The sequence below is a fragment of the Dromiciops gliroides genome, chromosome 1 (genome assembly GCF_019393635.1).
Source record: "Dromiciops gliroides isolate mDroGli1 chromosome 1, mDroGli1.pri, whole genome shotgun sequence".
NCBI lineage: Eukaryota > Metazoa > Chordata > Mammalia > Microbiotheria > Microbiotheriidae > Dromiciops > Dromiciops gliroides.
Genome location: NC_057861.1, coordinates 73,367,327 through 73,393,925, shown reverse-complemented (window position 1 = coordinate 73,393,925; position 26,599 = coordinate 73,367,327). Strand labels below are relative to the sequence as shown.

The window sequence follows — 26,599 nt, the reverse complement described above, 5'->3', positions numbered from 1 at the left end:
CTTGACACTTACTAGCTGCGTGACCCTGGGCAAGTCACTTAACCCTCATTGACCTGCACCCCCCCCCAAAAAAAAAACCACCAATAACAAAAAATACCATAATGATGGACTGATGGTGTCAGCGAGAACGGGAAACCCATTATGAGAATGGGTACCATGTGCGTGCGCGACCTGCCGAGCCGCCTGGAGGCGCTGTTGGGAGTAAAAAGAGAAGGAGAAGGAGGAAGAGGCGGGTCGGGGCCATTCTTATAGTTCGTGGCATTTCGTAAGAAGGTAGTGGGTGACTATTCCCCGCCTCAAAAGAAAATGATTGGCTCCTTGCCTCTCTCCACCTCCCCTTTGGTCCCGCCCCGGAAATGCCTCCCGACGCTTCCAGGAAACCCGCGTGCAGACCCCTCGTGCAGACTCTGTGTGTGGTTTATCTCGGACCGTAGCTGATCTTGTTCTCGTGGCGGCATCATGGGGCGGCGCGGTAAGGTGCGATCCCGGGCGTGTGACGGCGTGATCTGGACGCGGGGGGAGGGGTTCCGAGCGGGGCCCCGGGGACGCCGGGCTATTCGGGTGGGCGGAGGGTCCGGGAGTGCCCCTTTTCACGCTTTCCCCTTCTGCCCCCCGCAGAGCCAGCACCAGAAGCGCGCACGCGCGGCGGCCCAACTCCGAGCACAGGAGGCGTACGCATCCGCGCCGCATTCGTTCGTGTTCGCACGTGGCCCCGCCGGCCCTGGGGTCCGCCAGCTCAGCCTGGACGTGCGGCGAGTCATGGAGCCCTACACGGCCACCTCGCTGCAGGTCGGTGCCCGCCCCGCCAGTTCAGGGAGCTCGGCCCGACCTTGCTCGTGATCGTGCGCGGGGAAGAAGGGGGGGTTTCGGGGGGGGGGCCCAGGCCTCCCTTTGGGGCCAAACGGAACCCCCGCTCCCCTTTCTTCCCCCGAGTCTCATTTAGAGCATTATGAACGAGAGAAAGAGGCTTTGGCGCCCAGCTCCATGCTTCTGCGTGACCTTGGACAAGTCACTGAATCCCTCTGTGCCTTGTTTTCTTGTTAGATGAAGGGCCTGAGCTAGGTGGTCTTCCAGGTTCCTTCATGTTCTAATATCATGATAGGGCAGGGTTGGGGGGAGGGTGGGTATGATTTGGAGTAGGGAGCTTCTGAAACTTAATTCCAGCTCAGATTCTGTGATTCCAGGAAAAATTTCAGTGTTATTTCTGGATTCCCCCCCCCCTTTTTTTTTTTTCTTTTTTGGTCCTACCTGTAATTTCCTTGCTTTAGGTTCATAAAGCTTTAGAGGACAACTTTTTTTTTTTTTTGTAGAGCAATGAAGGTTAAGTAACTTGCCCTGGGTCACACAGCTAGTAAGTATCAAGTGTCTGAGGTGGGATTTGAACTCAGGTACTCCTGAATCCAGGACCGGTGCTTTATCCACTGCGCCACCTAGCTGCCGGAGGACAACTTTTAAAACAACTCCATCAAATCTGCAATTCTTCTCTGGCTTCTAGTCAGAGGGTTGCCTGGGACACCCTAGAAATTGTTATTTCTCTAGGGTCACATAGCCAAAATATATTAAAGGGAGGACTTGAACCCAGGCAATCCTGATTGCAAGACTAGGCTTCTCTGTCTACTACCTTGTGTATTATAAATGTGGTGAAATACTCATTTCTCAAGGCTTTCCTGATCTTATACTTTACCAACCAGTCCCTGCTTTTGGATCAGAATTAGGCGCAGTGGATACAGCACCAGCCCTGGATTCAGGAGGACCTGAGTTCAAATCTGGCCTCAGGCACTTGACACTAGCTGTGTGACCCTGGACAAGTCACTTAACCCCAGTTGCCTCACCAAAAAAAAAAAAAGAATTAGGTCTAGAAGAACAGTTCCTCTCTTGGAGTTCTCCATACATCGGAGAATAAAATTATCAGTGAGGCAAGTCAGGAATTTATAATTAGCATTATCACTTTTGCTTCTTCTCCTGTTGAGCTTCATCCAAATGTTATTTCCCACATGTGGTCCCTGTCACAGTAAATAACAATATATCCTCCCATGGTCTCATTCCAGTCAAACTCTCCCACCAACCGTCGGGTAATAGTTACAAAGCCAAATTTAACTCCTCACATTTAGGACCCATCTTCCTAATACCACTTCTGAGCTGTATGGCTGGGGAAATCACTTGCTGAGCCTCAGTTTCCTTATCTGTAAAGTGAAGGTATTGGACTCATTGGGTCCTGAGGTCCTGTCTTGGAACTGAGTTAGATGTGTGGACCTCTTTTTAGTTCACCCTATCCGTTACTCTGACTTTGTGTATCTGAGGCCATGACTTTTGTTGCAGCCACTCTTCTAGCATTTGTCATCTCAGACATCTGTCTGGATTACAGATAGCTGTGAGTGGTTTTTTACCCCACATACATATACCCTAATCAGATTCATTAAATCTCCAGGCAGATTTATTTAATTGTATAAATCATGGCCCAGAAATTTATTATGCCTGGATCTCCCAACTGATTTCCCCCTAACTTGCTCAAGATATCTGCTCCCAAACCTTTTCTTTCCAATCTTTCATAATTTGTCCTAAAGGAAGACACCACACACACACACCCTGACATCAGCCCTACTCTGTGCCTTTTACACCACTGTAGGTTCGACGGCGGAATTCCCTTAAGGATTGTGTGGCTGTGGCTGGCCCTCTTGGTGTCTCTCACTTCCTCATCTTCAGCAAAACAGAGAAGAATGTAACTTTTGTGAGTGATGCCTCCTTCCCATATAGCCAGGATCCCTTCTAGGTGTTTCCCCTCGTCCCAGAAAAGAGTCTGAGCTTCCCTGACCCCTCCTAACCCCTTTCTCTGTTCCCTCCATAGCCGGGGGTTACACAGTACTCCCAAACATTTCCTCCCCCAGTACTCTTCTTTTCAGTAGTTGTGTGATTCTGCTCCCTTTTCTCCCTCAGAGGCTGATCCGGCTTCCTGGGGGTCCTACTTTGACTTTCCGGGTCACCAAGGTGAGAAGTCAAATAGCAAAAAGGTGCAGGTGGGGAGGCTGAGGGCTCAGCAGCTGAGGTCAGTCCTGCCCCCTCCGCCTCTAGTACTCCCTGGTGCGGGATGTTGTCTCCTCCCTTCGGCGCCATCGGATGCACGAGCAGCAGTTTTCACACCCACCGCTCTTGGTGCTCAACGGCTTTGGTCCCCATGGACTTCATGTGAAGCTCACCGCCTCCGTGTTCCAGAACATGTTTCCATCCATCAATGTGCACAAGGTTAGACCCAATGGAGTCCCTGCTGGACTGGGAGTCAGGAAGACCTGAGTTCAAATCCTGCCTCGGTCACTCAAGCTGGCTGATAAAGCTCTCTCGGCCAGTTTACTTATCTACAAAATGATGATAGTGGCAGCACTGATCTTAAGGTTGGGGTGGTGAGGGAGTAGGTATAAAACTGTATATTTGATAATATGTATGATAGTATGCCAGTACAGCTTGTAGCACATAGAAATATTACATTAAAATGCCACATACATGTGAGCTGCTGGCATTGTGGCTTGTACCAGGACCCCGCTGGGGTGACCTCTCCAGTGCTCCTGTCTTTCTCCCTGCCAGGTGAACCTGAACTGTGTGAAGCGTTGCCTTCTCCTCAGCTATGACCCCAACTCCCAAGAGCTCCAGTTCCGACACTAGTGAGTATGTGAGTGTGTGTCTGTGCTCATGTCTGGGGGGCTTGTGTCTGGAACATGCATACATACTGCTCTCAACCCTGGATAGCAATGATGACCAAATCTCTGCTGAGACATCGTGATTGTGTCTAAGTAAACGCTCTGAGGCCCAGGGTGAGCACAAGGAAGGAGGGAAACTCCTGGGGGCCTCCCTGACCCCTAGTTTCCAACCCCTGCAGCAGCCTGAAGGTTGTTCCTGTGGGTGCCAGTCGGGGGATGAAGAAGCTTCTACAAGAGAAGTTCCCAAACATGAGCCGTTTGGAGGATGTCAGTGAGCTGCTTGCCACGTGAGCTGGGATCTAATAGGTGTGGGGGGTGAGGGGCTGCCCCTCCTCAATCCCTCTCTGCCATAAGCCTAAACTCTCCCCGTGTTCCCCAGGGGTGCCGGGCTGTCAGAGAGTGAGGCAGAGCCAGACGGGGAGCACAACGTGACTGAGCTGCCCCAAGCCTATGCTGGCCGGGGGAACATGAAGGCCGAGCAGAGCGCGGTCCGACTTACTGAGGTGAGGTGAGGGCTGGGGCGGGGCAGAGGTCGCTCAAGCACAGGGCCATTGGATATGATGAGAACACTAGCGTGACACTCCATGATCACTCAAAGTAAACGTTCTGATGCTTCTGGCCCTGCTTGCTTGGGAGGATAGAGGGGAAGTGGTTTGGGGGTAGATCCACAATCTCTTTCAATCTCCCAGATTGGCCCCAGAATAACCATGCAGCTCATCAAGATCCAGGAGGGCGTCGGGGATGGGAATGTCCTCTACCACAGCCTCGGTGAGCCAGGGGAGGGAGGAATTGGGATGGGCACGAAACATCCTCTGCCACAGGGCTTCTTAACCTTTCTCCTCTCTACCCCTTCTCACCACAAACCCGGGTCCATAGTATATATATATATATTTTTACTGTCACCCAGTTTTTTGTGGGTTCACACACACACACACACACACACACAATTATGCAACCCACTGTTTAAGAAGCTGGACTCTACCACAGCCTCAGTTAGCCAGAGGGGAGGGGGATGGGAATGTCTTCCAGCACTGTCTGAATGGTGGTGCTCAGAAAGGGCCTCCTCGCCTCCTTCCCTCCAGTGCACAAGTCTGAGGAGGAGCTGAAGGCCACTCTGGCCACCAGAGAGCAGAAGCTCCTGCTGAAGGCGGAGCGCCGAGGCAAGCAGGAGCAGGACATCAAGCGAAAGAAAGAGCAGCGGGAGGCACACCGGTTAGTGGGGGGGCGGGGTGCAGCCGGGGGCACCAGGAGACATCGGGGGAGGGTCCTGTGGCTGAAGGCCTAAGTCTCCAGGTGTGACTTTGCCCTGCTAGGAAACGGAGCCTGGAGGGTATGCAGCATGTGAAGTCCTCAGCTGTGGACAAGGGGGATGGGGACAGTGATGCAGAGGACCCTGGGCAGCCTGATGGAGCAGCCCATGTGTCCGAGGAAGAAGAAGATGAGGCTGAGTATTTTCGCCAAGCAGTGGGTGAAGAGCCAGATGAGGGTGAGTTGGAGAGGGGCTGATCTTGGGCGGTTAGTCTCTGTGCCTGTAGGCTTCACTCTAGTGATGGTTCTCTCTCCCCTATGCCCCTCCCCAGATATGTTCCCAAAGGTGAAACGAAGACGAACCAACAAGCCCCCTGGACAGCCAGTCTCCAGTAGTCAGAGACCAGGGAGCGGTAGAGGTCAGCGTCCAAAGGGGAAGTTCCGAGCAGCCTAAAGGGACCACAGCTCGCCGCTTCTCTCGGGGTCAAGCCCCGGGAAGAGCTTTGGCCTCTAAGAAGCCTCGCCACAAATCCTCGGCAGCAGCCAGAGCCTGAGATTCGGCCAAAGGATTAACTGATGGCCAGTTTTCTCTCTTCTGGGGAGGGAATAATACCTTGAGCCTTATGACTTCCAAGGACAAGAGAAACCATTTCCTTTCTCACCCTCTGCCCACCCCCCACAGTACCCTAAATATAGCCTGTAAGGCCTTGACAGGAGCTGGTTGAAGTAAGTCTGGTTTCTTGTCTTGGTTTTGAGGAAATGTCACCTTACAGAACGTTGTCATGAAACTTCACTGGCATGAATTTGTATCCTAGTTAATGATCTATTGGGGGGGGGGGCAGCTCAAGAGTTTGGCCTCCAAGGATGAAGCAACTTGAGTAAGAGATAGCCTAGTGTGCACTTTCTCTCTCTCTCTCTCTCTCTCTCTCTCTCTCTCTCTCTCTCTCTCTCTCTCTCTCACACACACACACACACACACACACAGAGCTATCTGTGGAGCAGGTGGAAAGGAGTATTTGCTAGCCTGGCTCTAGGCCCAAAGCACACTGGGCAACCCTAAAGGGGAAGTGAGCTTTATCTGATAGTCTGAACTGGCAGGGGCAAGCTGGGGAGTTCGGGGCAGTTCCTGCTGACTCAGCCTCTTGCATGGAAAACATTAGGGATCAGAAGGTGATCTTGGCTGGCGTGGATTCTGGACATACAGATGATAAAGAATAATGACCTGTGCTTTTATATCCCCAATAAAGAAGCAAATGGAGTCCACTCACTTTTCTTGGGAGTTCTTTCTGGTGGGCGGGAGGAGCTAGAAAGTCTGGTTTTGCCGTCTGCCTGAGAAGCCTGGTTGGGGAATGGGGTGGGGGTGTGAGAGAATGAGGAAGGAAATATGCTCAGGGAGGGGCTAGTTACGGGGAGGGGGTGGTGAGGCGGTCTGACTAATAGAGGCGGGAGCAGAGCCCAGTAGTTGAGATTGAGGCAGCTGAGGAGAACCGCCATCACTGCGCGCAGGAGCAAGGTCAGATGAGGCAAAGGGGGACAGGGAACTGGAAAGGGGGGTTGGGTTGGGGGGTAAAGTGCTTTGTTCCATTGCCTCTCGGGATCAATCATCCTGCTCCCACTGGAACCCAAGCCACTTCCTCCTTGGGTAGATGGGTTCCATGCTCCAAAGCCAACTAGAATCCATGGGGCAAAGGAAGGATGGGGTTGGGAAGGAGGGCAGAGAATGGGGCAGAAATCCAGATGTGCCAGAGTAACTGGCAGAAAGAGCAGGTTCTAGGTTCGTCTGCCCCATGAGATGAAGGGGCTGAACTAAATCACCAATTCATAACTAAAGACCTGCCTGTATAGTACCCCTGCTCAGCCTGTATTTAGGATGAGCAAATTGAGGCCCATGGACTTGCCCAAAGTCTCAAAGAATTCTGAATCAGAATTCAAACTCAAGTCATTGAGTCCTATGTTCAACATTTCTTCACTACTTCAGACTGACTTCTAAGACCCCTTCTGGAGGTCATGTGGGAAGGGGTGGGAACCAGTTTGCCAACTGTCCTCTAGAGTTGGGGAAGGGGAAAGCAGCCCATTCAAATCTGCCTCCCCTTCCCCCAGGCACCATGACCCACAACTGTTCCACGAAGATGTTGGAGAGTGCTAGCAAAACCCTGAACCGCTACCAGGAGGATTACCTGTGGCCTGTGCTAGTGGTAGAGTTCCTCATGGCCGTGGGGGGAAACAGCCTGGTCCTGTACCGTTTCAGCTCCCGAGAGCAGCGCCCATGGCATCCGGCCATCGTCTTCTCCGCTCAGCTGGCGGTCAGTGACCTGCTCTATGCCTTCTCCCTTCCCCCACTGGTTTTCTATTTCTATCCACCCAAACACTGGCGCTTCGGGGAGGCTGCCTGTCTGTTTGAGCGCTTCCTCTTCAACTGTAACCTCTACAGCAGCATTTTCTTCATCACTTGCATAAGCCTCAACAGATATTTGGGTATCGTGCATCCCTTCTTTGCCCATGGCCACGTGAGACCCAAGCATGCCTGGATCATCAGCCTGGCTGGCTGGGGCCTCGTGGCTGCCCTGGCAGCACCCACCTTCAACTTCTCCCACTTTGTCTTACCCCAGAATGGCTCAGAGGCACGCTGTGATGCCAATCAGTCTGAGGGCTGTATTAAGTGCCTGGGAACAGCTAGAGACGACCATCTGACAGAGTACTGGGGCTACAGTCTGGTGTTGGCGGTGCTGGGCTGTGGCCTGCCCTTCCTGCTCACTCTCCTGGCTTATGGGGCCATTGGCCGGGCCATCTTGATCAACCCCAATATAACAAGGCCAGAGAAACTCAAGGTGGGAGTGCTAGTGGTGGGTGGGGTAGTCCTCTATGCCATGTCCTACATCCCATACCACATCATGCACGTCCTTAACGTCCGGGCACGCCAGCGCTGGCTGGACGACTGCCCCACTTTCTCAAATGAGTCCCAGGCTGTGGCTGCTCTGAACATTGGTCTGTACCTGGGCTACCAAGCAAGCAGGGTGCTTGTGCCTCTAGCCGTGTGCCTCCACCCACTGCTCTATACTGCCGTGGCCTCGAGCCTCCGATGTACAAGACCATGTGGGAGACCCAAGGGTGGGGACATGTCCCTGAGCCAGATAAGTCCCATGGAATCTTGACCACTAACAGGATGCAGCCCAACATGCTGGGTGGAGCTTTGTTAAGACATTCAGCTATTTGAGACCAGCAGTGAGCCCATGACTACCTAGGGGAGAAGGGTGATGAGGAAGGGGGGGTGCAAGGAAAGACCAGTTCCCTCCTTTCCCTCAAACCACTGTGCTAGACCAATGGAAGAATTAAGGGACCAAAGGTAGAAACCTCGAGGGACCTTTGACTCTCCTGTTCCCTTGCTCCTTGCTAACTCATCTCCCAGACCTGGCTTTTCTTTCCAATCCATCCTAGGCAGCTTGCCAGCATAGTGCTATCATCCCCCCCAGTCAAAAATCAGTGGCTACTGCCTCCAAAATGAACCCCTCAGGAAGGCTCCAAAACGTTCCTGCCCATAATTCTCCCTACTCTCAGCATTCTAGTCCTATCCAAACTGGATTGAAGTTCCTTGCACCTGACAGCCATTTCCTACCTCCCTACATTTGTGTAGGTCATTTGTTAGGCCTAGAACATGCTCATTTATTTGCTCAGGCGCCAAATCCACACAGTAATTAATCTCCAACATCCCTCCCACCTCTGAAAACATTCTCAAATTTTCCTTTAACATTTCTCTCTCCTTTGCTGGGATCTTGCATCATGCTTTTCTGCGCATGTGCCATTCTGCCTCCCAACCTCTAAGTCCCTAGAGGGTGAAGGCTGTCACCGCTTATCTCTGAATACTGAGCCGCTAACAGTGTCTAAAAATAACTGTCTGTGGTTCAAAGACAATAGAAAGCTCATTTTTGCAAAAATATTGATAGCAGTACTTTTTGTAGTCACAAAGAACTGGAACGAACGTGGATGCCCATTAACTACGGAACGGATGAACAGAACACAGGGTGTGGACATAATGGAAACCCTAACAAGTGACAAATGTGAAGAATTCAGAGAAATAAGGGAACCTAAGACCATGTGTGTAGAGCCAGCAGGGACAGCAGAGATCTCAGCCTCCATCGCCACCTTCTGTTTTCAGAGGCTAACTCTGAGACCTAAAGAGATCGAGTGGTTTGCCTATGAGCACAAGGCATTAAATGGCAGAGCCAGATGTGACTAATGCAAAGGAAGCAAAATCAGAATAATTCACAAAATTATTTCAGTGTTAAGGAAAAACTTCCTGACTAATCAATACTGAAGTGTCTGTCTGTCCATCCATTCTCAGTGGAGCCTTCCCTCCTCTTGGCCAACGTGGACAATGGGTGTGGAACAGAACATGCATGTTCAGACATGGGTCTACACGTTGTTTCTGTCTGTCTGTCTGCACTTCTCTATAAGGAGGGAGGATTCTGATATGGGGAAGAGTGAAGTGAAATGACCACTTCATGAAGAAGTGAGTGTAAATAGAATTTTTATTAAAGGAGAAAAATGAAATAAAATCGGCACTGAATAAAAGGCCTTTGAATGAATTAACAGAGCAGGAAAGTCACACGTGCCCTAAATGGGAGCTGTGGGAAGGGAGGGAGCCTGTATTGCAAGCCCCAGGCAGGGAGGGATGTCGCCACCTAGTGGCAGCTCCCAGCCCCTGCAAGGCCAAGGAAGAAGTGTAAACTTTTTCTACTCGTGACCTCTTTTTGCTTGAGAAACTGTTTATAAAATAGGTGTACATAACCTTTTACTGATGCCAAATTTTCTACAACCCCTCACATTGTTGCACAACCCCATATAGGGCTGCAATCCACAGTTTTGGAAGCTTTGGTCTAGAGAATGGTGTAAAGCCACAACCCCCATGTGGCTTCTTAGAAGAATAAAGAAGAGACTAGGGGGCAGTTGTGAACATTTATTGCCCTTGGCCAGTAAGGGGCTTCCATTCCAGACCCCTTCCTCAGAGTCAGGTCCTTTCCCAATCCAGGCAACAGTGGAGTAAGTGGACATGGCGACCTCAGTTGGTTGAAGGCCTGTAGAAACAGCAAAGAGACAGTCAGGATTTCTCAATGGGAGAAACATAACCCAGAAATCCTGGCCAGAGATGGATGACAGGGAAGGAGAGAACTTACTTGGCCCATTCCACATTGAGAATGAGATGGTCATAGCCAAATCCTGACACACCAGCAATAGCACGAGCAGCATCCTCCCGCCGGTGGAAGCTAATGAAGGCAAAGCCCTAGGGAAGGCCATTAAAGGAAGAATTAGCCTTCCCTCCATCCAGAAACAGTACAATCTCCATGTTCTAGGTTAGTCACCCAGGCCCCTAATCAATCATGCCTTTCACCCAGAAAATACCTCATATACCTAGTCAGTGGTCCTACCTTGGACTGGCCAGTGGTCTTGTCCTTGGCCAGGTAGATTCGGGAGATGGAGCCAAATGGCCGAAACAGCTCCTGCAAGTCAGTCTCTCGAGTGTCTTCTGACAAGTTAGTGACTCGGATGGTAGCATTGTCATCCGCTGGAAGAGACAAGCAAAGCTGGGTATGGCTTGGAAAGGCGCAGCCCAACGCAGGCAGTAATGCTGGATAATTACAAGCCAGTCCCACAGCATCGCACCCCACCCCCAGCCCTGGGGGAAGCAGCCGAGCAGAGGCAAGACAGGAACTACAGCCCCATCTAAAACTGATTCAACTCACAACAGATTTACAATCATAACCTTGGTTTGGTGTTTGATTCCTCATCAACTGCCAGATCCCATTGTTTTAAACCCTTTCTTCTCTTTTTCAACCTTCTGCTGACTGACAGAAGATGACACAGACTTCTACTTTAGAGAATACTGGGGATCCCTAACGTGGCCCCAAGGCTAAGCCTTCTTCCCAAGCCCTTGATCCCATTTCTCTTCCACTGTCCCCCGACCCCTTGCTAGAACAGGAATTTCCCTTTCTCTTGTATCTTTGATCCCTCCCTCACCACTTGCTCCTTTTCACCTTTCTACAAATGTGCTCAAGGCTCCTTACCTCCACGTCCCCTCCTCTTCTCCCTCCAAAATTTTTCATAAGCAAAATTACATTCATATCAATCCAGTTTGAAAATTTTCTTCAATGGATCAATACCGAATAAAGTTCAAACTTGTCCATCACTGAAGGCACGGGTGACACCACACATTGCTGACAGTTTCTCATGTTACTCCAAACGAGCTGGCCTACACTGACCCTGAACAGGCACTGCACTCTCCAATCACCAGATGGATGTGTGTTCATTTTTGAGACCCAATCCAAATGCCAACTCCTTTAGGAAGCTTTCCCTGATGGTCCAGTCAGATGAGCTTCTCTCTAAGACCTCATACGGCACATTTATTTGGTACCTCACTAATTCAGCTGAGAAATGGCATCATACCAGCACCTTATTCCCCTACTGAGCTGTTAGCTTCAGGAAAGCAGGGCCTATGTCCTGCCCTAGGGTACTTTCTCCTAGGCTCTATAAGTAAGTTCTTAAGCATCTGTTCCCTTCCAGCCCAATCTTGCCACCAGGGCCCCTTCCATACCTCTCCTGTTGGGCTGCATAGATTCCCCTCGTCGACTCGCTCCATCTCGAAGACTTGGAGGCACATATTTCCCTGTCTTGCTCTGGGCTGCCTGCACAGGCTCCAGCTCTGTGGGGGTAAACATAGGCTAAGAATGGCCGACGGCCAGCCCCGAATCCCCTTCCCAGCTGCTTCCAGGGCCATGATGAGCCACCTCAGTCAGAATCCTACCAAGGAGACTCCTATTTTGTGGAAGCTTCCCTTTTCCCCCAGCCAAAGACCCCCCCCCAGGGCCAAACTTCTATGGCCCTAAAACAGTGACATTCACAAAGTCACATAAGCTGTCACAGTATAAAATCCTACAGAGACCCATCCACATGCCCAACAGCCCAGGTGCCACTAGCAAACCTCCAGGCATTTTCTCCTTCTCCCCAGTGGACAGTCCCAACTGTTCAGCCAGTTCCTTCTGCATGGGTCCCAGCGTGTCTTTGTAGGGACAACGTGTTGTCCAATGGTCACCCTTGCAGATTCGACATGACACGATCTTCTGCCCCTTCAGCTTGTTCATTGGGTCCTCCTCTTCCTGGCAATTGAGGTCCTGGGGAGAGGGGGTAGTAGTAATAGTAGATGGGGTGGGGTTGAGATGTAAATGCTCCTCCCCCACCCTCAGGACCTCTTCACCAGCACCTGTATCCATGAATTACCTCTTTGCTGGTAATAAATGTCATAGAAACATCATCACTGACTGTAGTGGTTGCCACATTTGGGCCAGGGGGATCAAACTGTGAGTTGCCAAATTTCTTCCAGTTCTGTGGATGGGAAAGGTCATTGGGTTAAAATGCAGTCAGGCAAGCCACAGATCACAAGGAAGGCTGGTTGGATGACCTAACATATCGGGTTTTTGTGAAGGCTCCCCAGGGAGTTTAAGAAGTAGAAAACTGTCAAGAGAAATGCACCTCTGGAATGTAAAAAAACCTTTTGCTACTACCTCCCTCAGTTGCCATCTATGTACAGTCAGAAGAAACTCCTGACCTCCTGAGGCAGCCCATATGGAGCAATTCAAATGGAACCAATATATTCCTCTCTGTCACTTCCATACACTGCTCTGATCCCTCCCCTCCCTCCAGAAAATTAAGTCTAATCCTTCCTCAACAAAAGAGCCTTTTCAAATGGAAGAAAAGTGAGGTGAGAAAAGTACTTTATAAATCTTAAAGCATTAAAGGAATAAATAAGGAGGTATGTTATCGATTAGCTTGTTTGCTGAAATAATTAGCAAAAATATGAACTGAACTGAATTCAGTGCTCACTTTTGTGGCAATAGGTTTACAAAATGAGCCCTACCAAGGACCATCCTTGTCTTCTAAGTCTGACTGCTTTTGTGTTCTCACAAACCCAAATATTTTAGCCTTGGATCTAGCCTACTCCTAGCTCTCACCTTTTTTTTCCTGGTTGTAAATTTTTTTCTCTTAATAGTATTTTATTTTTTCCAATAACACATAAAGAGTTTTCAACATTCATTTTTCTAAGATTTTGAGTTCCAAATTTTTCTCCCTCCCTCCCTAACCTCCCTAAGAAAGCAAACAACCTGATATAGGTTATACAGTACAATAGTGTTAAATGTATTTCTGGGGGCAGCTAGGTGGCGCAGTGGATAAGTACTGGCCCTGGAGTCAGGAGTACCTGAGTTCAAATCCGACCTCAGACACTTAACACTTACTAGCTGTGTGACCCTGGGCAAGTCACTTAACCCCAATTGCCTCACCCCCCCCCAAAAAAAGTATTTCCACATGTCATGTTGTGAAAGAATCAGAACAAAAAGACAAAAAACAACAACCACCAAAAAAAAACCACAAGAAAGAAGAAACAACAACAACAAAGTGAAAATAGCATGCTTCAATCTGCATTCAGACTTCGTAGTTCTTTTTCTTGATGTGGAGAGCATTTTCCATCATGAGTCTTTTGGAACTGTGTTGGATCATTGTAATTGCTGAGATCATAGCTGTCATCTTTCTAAGCTGGATAATATTCACATTCTGAATCTGCTCTCATGTGTAGTCCTTTTTATTCTCTTGCTTATTTAGTTCCTGAGCCCCCAATTTTTTTCCAATTCTAAGAAAATTTCTTTTCCTAAATATATACAAGGCCCAGAACACTAATAAGGCTGCAGGATTCCTCAATATTCCTGGCTTAAGAGTACGTGTATATCAAGTCCAACTACTCAGATTTATGTAGATTTTTAGCGTTTGCAGAAAAACTTCTCACAGTTCTGTGAATTAGGTGAAGCTTTATTATACCCGTTTTAAAGATGAAGAAACTGAGGTTCAAAACAGTTAAATGACTTCCCCAGGAATACATAGCTGCTCTAAGTGTCAGGATCAGGATTAGAACCTAGGTCTCTCCTGACTCAAGTCCAACATTCCTTCCAGAGTATCATGCTGTCCTGCCCCATGATGAATTAAAGCAAGAAAATAATATCAAGAAGGGCACCGAAGAAAAAGATATGTAAATATATACTTCCCAAACCCAAAATGGTTCTTACCTTTCTTCTTGCAATAGCCTTAGATGCCTTCCGAGTTTCAATCCTGAAGGTACGGACAATCTGAAGAATGGAAAAGAAAAGGGATTGGGGAAAGGATCCATTTCGTGTTGGGAGGGTCTCCCTACCATGTACTAGGCACATGGCACCCCTGCATTCTACCTCCTCCTTTAGGTAGGATAATGAAATTAATACTCTCATTGTGTGTCAATTAACTCCACAATGACTTTACACTGCCCTATATATGTGGGCTCCCACATTAAAAGCACCTTGAGAACAGGGACTCTGTTGTACTTGTATCCTCGGTGCTTAGAACATTCAATAATGGTTCTTCCCCATTCATGAGGCCCCCAAACCTGTCTGACCCAAAGGCCAGAAGAGAAGAGGTAGGAAGGGATACAGAAACCTGCATAGCCCACCTTGAACTTCTTGCCGTCCTCTTCAACCTTATACTCGGTGATGGTTTTAATATTCCCGTTAATGACTTCCTTGGGGGCGGGGAGTGGTGCTAGGGAAGAAACGGCCAAGGAAAAGAATAGATGGAGACCCAAACATAAATGACGAAAACCTGCCCTCCCTCTGGGAAGCTCCCACACACGGACGCACACACAGCGGGGGGGGGGGGGGGGAGACACTCACCACCCGGTAGGAGTTCTGGCTCATTGCTGGGCTCTCCTGTGGTCAATGGAATCCCTTTGAGGAGTTCACTGGTGACACATTTGTCTGTGGGGAAGGGACAGAGATCAGGTCAGGCCCTGGAGGGAGACTGGTCGGAAGGGGGAGGAAAGGAAATGCTAGGCCAGGAGGAGTGGGGGGGGGGGAGAAGAGAACTGGCTTCGGGGAGCGCGAGCGGCCGCTTTTAGTCAGCCGGCCCGGACTTACCATCGTCTCCTTCTTCTTCCACCTGGTCGGCCCAGCTGGGCTTCGAGCTGCGGGAGGAAAGAGTTTTTCAGGGGCGCGCAAGGACTGGCGCTCAGGGATCCTTTCGTCCCTGTCCCGCCTGCCCTATTTCGCCTGCTCTATTCCGCCTGCTCCGGGCTGCTGTCCAGGCCTCGGGTCCGGCACAGGCGCCGGGGACACCGTCAGCTCCCCGCTCCCGCTCCAGGGGTCCCCTCCGCCCTCCAGCCCCCCCAGCCTCGGCGCCCGGGACCCCAGCCCCTCGACCCGGGCCCCGCTTTCTCACTCAAAGTCTCCCGTCGGCATCCTCCGGGATCTTCCACGCAGCCTGAGCCCGGGCCAAAGAGCGGAAGCGGAAATGGATACCCATACCTACTTCCGCTGCCTGGGCTGGGGCGTCGCTCGGCGCTTCCGTCGTCACAGCGGCTCCTCGTGGAGTAGGCTGCCTGGCGCAGGCGAGAAGCCTGCTCGGAAAGGTCTTGGAGAAGAGGTGTCGCTTCCTCCCCGCTTTCCCCTCCCTCCATGTCTGCCTCCAGCCCTTAGTACTTCCCTTTTCCCTTCTCTTCCCCCCCCCCACTCCTGCTCTCCTACTACCCTACTTCCCTTCCCGCTTTTCTATTTCCAGCACTCCCCTTCTCTTCCACTCCCCCCACCCCCTCTCCCCCACCGCAAATCCTAGTGATGTGGGCTGGAATTTGGGGTCAAATTGGTTGTTCCAAAAGAATTACAAGACTGAGTCAGTTTCCCAAGTTTTATTGCAATACTGTGGGTGACCACAGGGAGAGAACCAGGAACGTGGAAAGGTATCTCTCACATAAGGAAAGTTATATTTATAGTATGGATAAATTGATTATCAGTCTCATTATAATAATCTCCTCCTTGGGGTGTTACAAGGGAGGGCTTATCCTAATTTGGAGTTCCTGGGGTCCTAAGCCAACCCCCAAGGCGGGTACCTTTTTCAGTGGAGGTGTGTTTTTTAGGGTTTACATGTCATAAGGTGAATCTGGGGACAAATTTGGCCTTTTCTGCACGTCTCTTTCTGTTTCCCATGACTAGTTTCAAAATATCTCCATTTTTCATTAGAATTTCTATACTGTTGTCATTTAGTCTGTCATCACGGCCTCTCTCCTGTTTCCGTTATGGGCACTGATTTCTGTGGGTACAAGAACCTAGTATAAGTTACCCATTAACTGGGGTCTGACTCCCCTTTAGAGCTAATATCTGAATTAGCGCTTGGGTTTTGGGTTTTTCTATTAACCCTTTTTTCACCTCCTACATCACTAGGATTGATTCAGTGCTGAACCCTATTCTTTTAGGGGGGCGTTAGGTGTCTGGGGTTACATAGTTGCCATCCATCCTGGCCAGGAATTTGGCTCTTCCCTTTAGAACTAGAAACACCTGACATCCTTTGACCAAGACATCCTGTTGCCTTTTCACAGCAGAAGGCTTTTACAAGGAGACTTCATTCTCCAACTCAAAATATTTTAAGCTGTGGCAAGCTGCCTACTCAGGTCCTCATATGCCAGAGAGGAACTGGAACAATTTCAGAAATAGTTTCGAGTTACTTAAGAGTCAGGAAAGGAACAGCTAGGTGGCACAGTGGATAAAGCACCCGCCCCCTGGATTCAGGAGGACATGAGTTCAAATGTGACTTCAGACTTGCACATAACCTTGCCTTGGGCAAGTCACTTAATCCTCATTGCCTCACCCCCCCCCCCAAAAAAAAAAAACAAAAAACTCAGTAAAGACACTTGATCATTTAATAAGATTTATTATAATATATATATCTAAAAACTGCAAAAAATTTGTCATGAGCAGTTACATTTAATATATAATTAAAAGTTTTAAAATCTAGAGTATATAAAAGGCACTTCAGTTTTAGTTTAATAATTTGATCATTTAAAAACATCTTAATGTCAGTCAAGGAGGTAGACACTTCATGAGTACAATGGAATAAAATGATTGACCACATTGAGGAGAGTAGTCCAAGATAGCTCTGTCCCTCATTCTTCTTCCTCTTTAACTGAAGAGAAACAAATTAGAAAAATTTGAGTTTGAATAAAAAGAGGCAGCATGATTATGATTGCCAAATGTGGCAGTTTAAATGTTTTGGGTTAAATAACAATTCTATTAAATATGTGGAAATATTAACAGATGGCAACAAGTTGGTAATGGCTCACTGTCTGACAAAATAGAGCCTAGAGTTCTCCTCCACATAGTAGGTCCTCTCTTAAGATACAGCTCAATAAGGTGTTATAATCCTCAATCTTTACCCAGTAAAGGAAGTCCACCCATAAGAGGGACAATCCCAAGTGATTTCCCCTCTATGACCTATAGTCTTGAGCTGAGACTCACTGAGCAATGAGGGGAAGAAAAGGACAGCTGAGCTACCACATACTACCCCCTAAAATGTACCAGCACATAATCCATCTCACACACCAGAAAGTCCTCTAGCCACACTGACACCTACCTATGGCCTTCTCTTTCAGTTTGGCCAACATGCAGAGCTTGATTTCCCTGCCTATGGCTCTGGCAAGCGGTGGAGGCACTGCATTACCCACCTGCATGAGGAAGGGGAAAGAATTTGGTTTTGTGCAATAGGCTCTTGTACCAGAAAGACCCCAGTGAACATGTTGGCTGGCTTCAGCACTGTGTCAGGGGACAGCAGCAGTCTGACCATGTTTCAGAGGACTTGAATCAGGGTGCCATTCTACCCAAGGTAGAATTCTACCATGTTTCAATCTACTTTTGATGTGGGCCACCTCAAACCTTCTGGTGGAAGAGCCACATGCAATTTATATCAGGTATTCAGTTGGCAAGAAGACACTTTGTTTTGTTCAAGTGTCAAACTGTTTCTAATGAAGAGTTGTCCAATAGCCTCAGAAACGTGTTGCCCATCCAATTAAAATAGCCTTAGGAAGTTAACACTGACCTGTCTGTGTTTATCTAGGATTTGGCCAAACAATCTGTAGTTATCTGGGAATCCTTGGGACCGGGCACACTCCCGTACGCTCACCAGTCGGTGCTGTTCTGGGTGAAGTACTCGACCCTGTGGACACAAGAATCCCTGCCCCTGAGCTTTCCTTTCATTAGAACATGAACTTTCACTAGATTTAAAGGATAGTAGAGAAAAATAAGACTGCTGACAACTCTCCTTCCTATAACACAATGGTCCCAAAGCAGGATCAACGCTTAACTGCAACAAAGCTTTTTGGAGAAGACCTCTCAAGTTAGATATCTCCACTGGGATAAAGATCATTGTATTTTGTACAAAGATAGAAGTCTGGGATTTTGGCCAGCCTTAGGGCTGGAGCTGACTTTCCTCTTAAATCCAGGAAAGTTGCCCGGGGCCCAGTGTTACAGCCAATAAGCTTCAGAGATGGGGTAATCTGATCCTGGTTCTTCAAAGCACCATTCGGTCTCTATATATGAAGCAAAACTGTGACCAGCTCAGACTGTCCTCTAAAGCTACAGGACCATGGTGCAAGTGATGGACAAGTCTCAGTTTACAGCTCATTGGCTGGTAGTAGCTATCAACATTTGTTGTTGTTTTTAAGTTTCCACAATGGTGGGAAAATGGGCGAATTCCACTTCCTCCCACGGAAGTGTCCTTACCTGTGTGCCCATGGGTTCAGGATTCGTAATTGTGGTGCTGAAGAAGCCATCCCACTCCAACCTTCCATAGAGCCCAGCCCAATGGTTGTGCCTGTTCCCAGTGTGAGGCAGGCACCATGGAATCAGGGTGTTGAACTGTCTATCTGCAGGATTACATCGTTTACCTAAATAGAAGGGTCAAGTTGAAATTGAGAGGTGATTAGCTATTTGATATCCAACTGAATAAAGTGAGAGTGTAAAGGTCTAGCCTCCTTGCTATTACCCATACATGATATCCACACCTTTGCAGAGGCTGTCCCCATTCTTGGAATACACTTCCTCTTTCCTCTATTACTCATCATAGCTGTTACCTCCCACTGAAGGGCTTCCTCAGTTGCTAGAGTCCTCTTTCCAGGGAAAGTTACTGTGCCATTTGTAACTATTTTGTATTAACTCTTTGATCTGTTGTTTTTCCCCCAGTAGAATGTAAGTTCCTTGAAGGCAGGAAGAGTTTCCTTTTTAGTTTTGTATCCCCACTAACTGGCACATAGAATGAAATTTAAATAAAGGAAGGTCAAAAAATGCTAGTTAAATTTACTTAATGGAGTGTGAAAACTATTAAGGCAGGAAAACATTTAACTGCTAGGAAACATTTTATTCCCCTCCCTCAGTGATCTCAGAGGAGCACAGCCAAATGAAGATAGCTTAGAATCAGTGACGAATCGGGCAGGAACTGATTACTATTGCAATAGCATCACTAGAGAATGTGCGCATGTACACCACACACACACACACACACACACACACACCATCTACCTTTTGCACAGGAACAGACCCCTCTGAGGGCTCCAGTACTGCTACGTCCATTCTTCTTATCATCATAATTATATCGGAGTTTCTTGGTGACTGTGCCATCTGAGATGTGCACCTGGATGTTAGGAAGGTCTCGCCAGTCTGCCCCTGGGGTCAGGGGAATCAGTTTTATCCGAGCCATCGCCAAAGCATGCATTTCCTGCAACCAAAGTCAAGGTTAGCCCTTTGTTCCCTCCCAAACCCTTCCCAGTGGGGCCCCAAGCAGGACTTATCCCGATTTTATGGGACACAATTCTGAAGATCATTTTAGAACTTAAGACTTTGCTTTCCGGTGTCATTCTAGTCCAGGGCTTTTTCACATTTGTGTCATGAATCTCTTTGGTAGTCAGTCTGATGGAGCTGACAGACTCCTTCTCAAAAGGATGTTTTGAAACGCATAGAAATACATAGGATTTTAAAAAATTATATTGAAATAAAGATGCAATTTTTTCCCTATCCAAGTTCACAGATCTCCTGAAATCTGTCTCTGGACCCCAGGTTAAGAATCTGTTTCCAGGGGTTATTTAAATTTTTTTTTTTAGTGAGGCAATGGGGGTTAAGTGACTTGCCCAGGGTCACACAGCTAATAAGTGTTAAGTGTCTGAGGTCGGATTTGAACTCAGGTCCTCCTGAATCCAGGGCCGGTGTTCTATCTACTGCACCACCTACCTGCCCCTCCAGGGGTTATTTTTGCAGGTATGGCTTAGATTAGAGAATTGTTGAGGTCTCCTCCTAGTCTGATTGTGTGACTAGGTGGCCTCACATCTCTGAGGAATATTAAGGATGTGGCTGAAAACTAGCCACTAACCTGGATAGAGAGACAACATGAAAGATTACCATGGTAGCACATTACCTTACAGATGTGGTCCCTGAGGATTTGCTGATCTTTTGAGCCCCTTATCTGTCTCTGGAACCAGCATTTGGGCTCCCCCTTGTAAGCAGTCTCATCCTCTGAGGCACCATTCTGGATACTTGGGAGGTCTGACATTGCATCATAGACAGTCATCGTTCGAAGCGGAGCAGAACCCATCCTGAAACAAAGGGCAGCCACTTAGGGATTTGATTTTTTTTTAGATTGTAAGCTCCTTGAGGATAGGGTCTTTTGTCTCTTTTGTATCCCCAGTGCTTAGTACAGTGCCTGACACAGAGTAGGCACTTAATAAATGTTTATTGATTTGATATACATACTAAGTAGTAACAACAACAAAAATTAAACTCACATTTAAATAGCCCCTATTATATTCCAGGCAGGGTGCTAAGCTCTAAATGTTATCTCCGTGAGATCTTCACAACAACCCTGAGGTAGGCACTATTATCCCTATTTCACAGATGAGGAAACTGAGGTTAAGTGACTTGCCAGGGTCATATAGCTAGTGTCAAGTGTCTGAGGCCGGATTTGAACTTGAATTCTCCCGAGTCCAGGGCTGGTGCTTTGTCCATTGTGCCACCTGGCTGTCCCCAGGAAATTGACTCTTAGGGAAGAGTCCTTAGTTCTGAACACCTTTACCTCTTTATATTGCTAAAATATCTCTTGTTATCCACCATTACAGCGAGCTGGCAGATTCGGGGTGCGAAGACATGCAGGGGCTCCGGAAACATGGGGAGTTTCTCGCCAGGGGCTGCAGCCAGGATGACGGCCCTTCTTCTCGTCTGAGCAATGCCATACTGGCCAGCCTGAACACAGAAGACAAAGAAACATACCATTTCTACCAAGTGAGCCAAATAGATTTAAAATGTAAAGATTACCAGTGAACAATAAGATACAGGAAATTGATGCCATTCTGGGAATCTCAGGGGAATCTGGATTCAAATCTCACCTTTGATTCAGTTCCTAATGCATTGTAGGTATGTTTAAGTACAGTAAATTTCTATTCAGGAAATTCCCCATTCTTATTGATTCACAAACCTAGACTCTAACCCACCATAAAAATAAATCACCTGTATTTCTGGGCTCTAGAGTTAACTGTTGGTGTGTCTAGGAAAATGTTTATTCAGGAACCAAAAACAGGTTCTTGACGAATGGATCTTTACATGAAAGGAGGGCACAGATATGCCCACTGATACCTTAACAGGAGGGAAAACTGCCAATTATATAGAGAACAAGGCAACACAAAGTCATATTCACTTGTTTTTGACTGGCCCCCTCAGCATCTCTTGAGACTAGGTTCAGAAAGTGGGGAGGCCCTCCAAGATAATCTGGGGTGGGGGGGGTGGGGAGAAGAAGCTTCTATTAGAATGGATCTGCTGTCCTGGTGGTCACTGAGCTCAGTTTTCTTCTGAAGAGAGTTCATCCTTTTTTTTTGTAAAAACTTGGTACGTCTTCTATATCTATGGGTCCCTTAAGTCTTGTGCCTTCTGGGTTTTTTTGTTGGTTTTTTTTTTTTTTGTGGTGTGATGAAGTTTGTCTTCTTTGTTATGCATTTGTTTCCCTGAATGCTTATATAGGAGGAGCTGGGAACCCTGTCATCTATGTCACTGGGAACCAAAACATGAGAAAAAAATTACCCTTTTGGTTCAGTCCCCTGAGGTCAGACCTTGACCTTTGTGAGCATTAAATTTTTGCAGCCTTAAAAAAAAGGTAACTGTATAGTTTTAAAAATAAGCTTATTAATGTATTTTGGTTTTTTTCCATTACTATAAGTTCCTCCATTATCCCTACCCTTCTCAAAGAGTCATCCAATCTAACAAATAGTACTTTTTAAAGACAAACCAAAAAGGATAAAAACCCAATTGTTTATTTTATGGGGCAATGAGGATTAAGTGACTTGCCCACGGTCACACAGCCAGTAAGTGTCAAATGTCTGAGGTTGGATCTGAACTCAGGTCCTCCTGAATCCAGGGCAGGTGCTTTATCCACTGAGCCACCTAGCTGCCCCTTCAGTTGTTTTATCTTAAAGCTTACTGCTGAATTTATTCTTCCAAGATTAGTAGTCATAACAGATCAAGTCACACTAAGCTAAAATTTCTGACCATAGTAGATCATTCTTGGTCATCTATTTAATGGCTAATCGTGAAAATAATAGCATTTATATAGCTTTGAGATTTGCCTAGCACTTGGCATATGCACTCATTTGATTATTTGATTTCATTTGACATCTGATTTGATTAATCTCATTTGACTAACTACATATAAGCTTTCAACTATATCTGACACTGAAAAAAAATCAAACTTCTCACTATTTTCAGTTTCAGGGAACTTAATGATCCTTCATTTCCTCAGCCCCACAACACAATCTGAATGTGGTGCCATTAATACACTACGTTCCATATGACAGCCATGGAAAAAGTCTGGGTCAGAAGAAAAGCAAACCTGTTGGAAGGATATAGGACTTTTCATCGAAGACATTTGAGGAGATATTTTAAGTTCTAAAAGCGAACTTCCTGTGTTAATAAAAGCTAAATCAATTAGCTTACAAAGAGAAGTGACTTGAGATGAAGACTTATTTCCATACCAATTTTGTTTTGTTTTACGAGACAAATCTGGTTTGAAACCAATTGCCTAGACTTTGGTCCATTCTAATCCACTGATAGGAAGCATGAGAAATAAGTGTAGTAGAACATGCAGCGATACTCGAAGACAAATTTAGAGGTAGATGAGACCCGCCAGTGGGTTACCTAAACCAATCATCTTATTTTTCCAGATGAAGTGGACTGCTCAAAAGTAGCTGCTCAAAGTCACCCAAGTATCCAATAGTAGAGCTGGTGTTTGAACCCAGCTCCCAATCTAAATTAGCCCATTTTCTAAAATACTATGATTTTTTTTTCTTTTTTTAGCATCAGAACAGGGACAGTGACATCAGTGGCATATTCCTTGGTTATCCCCCACCCACCCCCGGTATCTCAGTATAAACCTACCTGCATTACACCAAATGTGCACTGATATCCCATTCGAATCAGACATCGGAGGGTCAGCTTCAGAATCATGGAACGTTTGAATGACACAAAGTTTCTTACATTCTCTAGTACGAAAAACCTGGGTCTGTAGTAATCACAGTAGCTGTGGGAGAAGGGAAATGAGTTGAGTAAGATTTTGTAGAAAATCTAACAGTTAGTCATTCAGACAAGACTTGAACTAGAGGGGATGGGGCTAAGTTGCTTAAGACCCTAGAAGGTGGAGGTTTTATTTTCTATCAGCCTTGAAAGAGATGAAGCTATAGGGGGCAGCTAGGTGGCGCAGTGGATAGAGCACTGGCCCTGGATTCAGGGGGACAAGAGTTCAAATGTGACCTCAGACATTTGACACATACTAGCTGTGTAACCCTGGGCAAGTCATTTAACCCTCATTGCCCTGCCCCAAAAAATAACAACTTTTTTTAATTAAAAAAAAAAAGAGATGAAGCTATTGTGGGCTTATTGGATGGATTTTCTGTAGCAGTGGCTGTTTTAAGTTGAGAGATGCAGGAGGGAGAGAGTCAGAATCAGTGACAGGGGAAGAGATAACCACAGCAACTGATAGCAGACTTTCTGGGAGCCCTGCCTCTAAGTCTTGCAACAGCTGGCACTGTTTCCATTTCCCTAACTTGTTCATCTTATTAACAGAAACCAGCAGAGAGTCACTGAACTATGTCTGCTTGAAGCATCAAAGTAATGTTGAATTTATTCTACTACCTACTTCTCCCTTCTGTTTTATTGCTCTATACAGTGGGCAGCATTGGTTTTTTTAATTAAGTATTTTTTTTTGCCCTTCTTAGTTGTTTTCCAGGTTGTCTGTATTTAATAAAGGTTTTTTTTCTTAAAGATAATAATTTTGTATCATGAATAATCTACAACACAGAATCTGACTGTGTAGAGAAAACTCATTTCTGGCTCAGTGATTCAAAGTCTACTTGGGATTTCAGAAATTTTTAGTTTAACTAATATATATTTTGAGCTTTTGAATTTGGAAAAGGAACCAAACTCTTACCCTTTTGTGTCACAGACCCTCTTGGCCCACTGAAGCCTATGTTCCTTCTTAGAAGAGTGTTTTAGAGATCCACTAAAATGATATTGAAAATACAGCTATTAAAGTATTTTTGAAAATAAGTTCTCAGATCCCAAGTTAAAAATACCTGATCTGGGGGGCAGCTAGGTGGCATAGTGGATAAAGCACTGGCCCTGGATTCAGGAGTACCCGAGTTCAAATCAGGCCTTAGACACTTGACACTTACTAGCTATGTGACCTTGGGCAAGTCACTTAACCCTCATTGCCCAGCCCCCCCCCCCCAAAAAAACCTGATCTAGACTAAAATTTTCATGAAACTAATTCAATATAGGTAAGTCCTTTCAAACAAAGGAACTTCAAATTTCCTCTATTCCCTACCCCCACCCCCACGTTGGTATAGAAAGTAGAGAATAGAGTGGGGGGACCTCAAGAAAAGGTTTTAACATGGAGCTGACATGGGTCAGGAGAGGCATGCTCAGGGAAAAAAAATCAGTTCCTCCTTTCTTGAAAGGAGTTATATGAGAAAGATGAGAGGAAAGGAAAGAAGGTGTCACATTACTATTTCCTAGGTCAAAAAAAGACCCCCACAGAGAACCAAGCCAGCCAATTGTCTGAGCTCTTTAGAAGTGATTATGATAGAGACTCTCAGTATAGCCAGGATGGCAGAGGAAGGCTATGACTCTGTGCTCCTGAAAATCTGTCCACTACCCTGCAAAAAAGTGCCATAAGACAACTCTTGGAGCAGCATAGCCCACAAAAGAACAGAGCGAGACTATTTTCCAGCCAAAGACAGCTTAAATAGATGGCAGGGATCATTTGCTGTATGAGATAAGAGAGGAACTCAGCATGTGGTGCAGATCCAGCCCCAGAAAGGCCTTGCCTCCAGAGCCACATAATCTTCAGCATCAGCTGTTTCTTCTGAAACTCAGTTCACTGACCCGGTGAGGGGGACCAGCCGTTGTCCAGAGGGGAACTAGTGGGGTGGGGGGAAAATCTCTGTGGGAGCAGAGGCAGAGCAGGTTGCCCAGGAAGTGCACTTCAGTGGCAGAGGCCCAGTGGGGGAGGGCCACAGGCACATCAAGCTTTCACCCATAGAAAATCAGATTTCAATCAGATTTCTGCTTCCGGGGGCAGCTAGGTAACACAGTGGATAAAGCACCGGCCCTGGATTCAGGAGGACCAGAGTTCAAATCCTGCCTCAGACACTTGACATTTAACTAGCTTTGGGCAAATCACTTAACCCCAATTGCCTCACCAAAAACAAAAAAACAAAAACAAAAACCCAACAAATTTCTGCTTCCAAGTTAAAGAGAAAGCAGACTTGTGGTTATTTATAGTCCAGGCTGGCTGATGAGACTAATTGTACCACCTGGGACCCCCTGTAGCTTGGGACAGTGCATCCTGGAAACAGTGCTCCATGTTAAGGAGTTAAAAGCCAAGAAATAGGTTGTCAAGATGAGCAGGCAGAGAAAGCAGCAGACCATCAAAAGCTTCTTTGGTGGCAAGGTAGATCAAAATACATACTCAGAAGATAATAAGAAAGTCACGGTTCCTACATCCTAAAATTTCCAAGAAAAAATTAAATTGGTCTCAGGCCATGGAAAGCTCTCAAAAAGGACTTGAAGATAAAGTAAGAGAGGTAGAGGAAAAAATGGAATGAGAAATGAGAGTGACACAGGAGGGTCATGAAAAAAAGTCAACAACCTGAAAGCTAAATTGGCCAAATGGAAAAGGAGGTGTATAAACTATCTGAAGAAAGTCATTGCTTAAGAATTAGGATAGAGCAAATGGAGGCTAATGACTTTGAGGAAATCAAGAAATAATAAAGCAAATTCAAATGAACAAAAAAAAAATAGAGGGCATATAAAATATTTCCTTGGGAAAACAGATGACCTGGAAAATAGATCCAGGAGAGATCATTTGAAAATCATTGGACTACCTGAAAACCATGATCAAGGAAAGAGCTTAGACATCATCTTCTAAGAAATTGTCAGGGAAAATTCTAGAAGCAGAAGGTAAAATAGAAATTGAAAGAATCTACCAATCACCTCCTGAAAGAGATCCCAAAAGGAAAACTCCAAGGAATATTATAGCCAAATTCCAAGGAGAAATAGTGCAAGCTGCCCAAAAAGAAAGAATTCAAGTACTGTGGAGTGCCAGTCAGGATAGCACAAGATCTATGCAGCTTCTACATTAAAGGATCAGAGGGCATGGAATATGATATTCCAAAGGGCAAAAGAATTGGGATTACAACCAAGAATCACCTATCCAGCAAAACCTAATCATAATCTTTCAGA

General features: G+C 46.7%; 4 protein-coding genes across 5 annotated transcripts in view; 2 read left to right on the top strand and 2 right to left on the bottom strand.

The window, feature by feature from the left end:
• The first annotated feature begins 349 nt into the window (after window positions 1–349).
• PPAN (peter pan homolog) lies at window positions 350–6,194 on the top strand. Of its 2 annotated transcripts, none has more exons than XM_043986443.1 (12): window positions 350–477; window positions 619–789; window positions 2,627–2,728; window positions 2,935–2,985; window positions 3,070–3,240; window positions 3,577–3,653; window positions 3,869–3,976; window positions 4,069–4,192; window positions 4,379–4,457; window positions 4,772–4,901; window positions 5,003–5,175; window positions 5,270–6,194. In XM_043986443.1, the coding sequence occupies exons 1-12, from the start codon at window positions 460–462 to the stop codon at window positions 5,389–5,391; spliced, it is 1,326 nt and encodes a 441-aa protein (XP_043842378.1). In that variant the 5' UTR covers window positions 350–459; the 3' UTR covers window positions 5,392–6,194. The 2 variants fall into 2 exon arrangements, with proteins under 2 accessions (XP_043842378.1, XP_043842386.1); XM_043986451.1 differs by having other exon boundaries at window positions 354–472.
• Window positions 6,195–6,420: 226 nt separating this feature from the next.
• Window positions 6,421–9,466, top strand: P2RY11 (purinergic receptor P2Y11). Its single transcript, XM_043986505.1, has 3 exons — window positions 6,421–6,450; window positions 7,038–7,240; window positions 7,547–9,466. Exons 2-3 carry the CDS (start codon window positions 7,043–7,045, stop codon window positions 8,087–8,089), a joined length of 741 nt encoding a protein of 246 aa, XP_043842440.1. The 5' UTR covers window positions 6,421–6,450; window positions 7,038–7,042; the 3' UTR covers window positions 8,090–9,466.
• Window positions 9,467–9,876: 410 nt separating this feature from the next.
• EIF3G (eukaryotic translation initiation factor 3 subunit G) lies at window positions 9,877–15,341 on the bottom strand. Its single transcript, XM_043986490.1, has 11 exons — window positions 15,222–15,341; window positions 14,921–14,967; window positions 14,678–14,761; window positions 14,458–14,546; window positions 14,042–14,101; window positions 12,207–12,311; window positions 11,911–12,100; window positions 11,524–11,631; window positions 10,361–10,497; window positions 10,109–10,215; window positions 9,877–10,009 (listed from the first exon to the last, which is right to left on the bottom strand). Exons 1-11 carry the CDS (start codon window positions 15,239–15,241, stop codon window positions 9,994–9,996), a joined length of 963 nt encoding a protein of 320 aa, XP_043842425.1. The 5' UTR covers window positions 15,242–15,341; the 3' UTR covers window positions 9,877–9,993.
• A 2,044-nt stretch (window positions 15,342–17,385) lies between these two features.
• LOC122745599 (DNA (cytosine-5)-methyltransferase 1-like) overlaps window positions 17,386–26,599 on the bottom strand; it is a 42,589-nt gene continuing 33,375 nt past the window's right edge. The window contains 7 exon segments of the mRNA XM_043990971.1: window positions 17,386–17,496; window positions 17,868–17,984; window positions 18,551–18,714; window positions 19,346–19,541; window positions 20,235–20,412; window positions 20,889–21,055; window positions 23,237–23,378. Of these exon segments, the coding sequence (XP_043846906.1) occupies window positions 17,386–17,496; window positions 17,868–17,984; window positions 18,551–18,714; window positions 19,346–19,541; window positions 20,235–20,412; window positions 20,889–21,055; window positions 23,237–23,378 (1,075 nt within the window).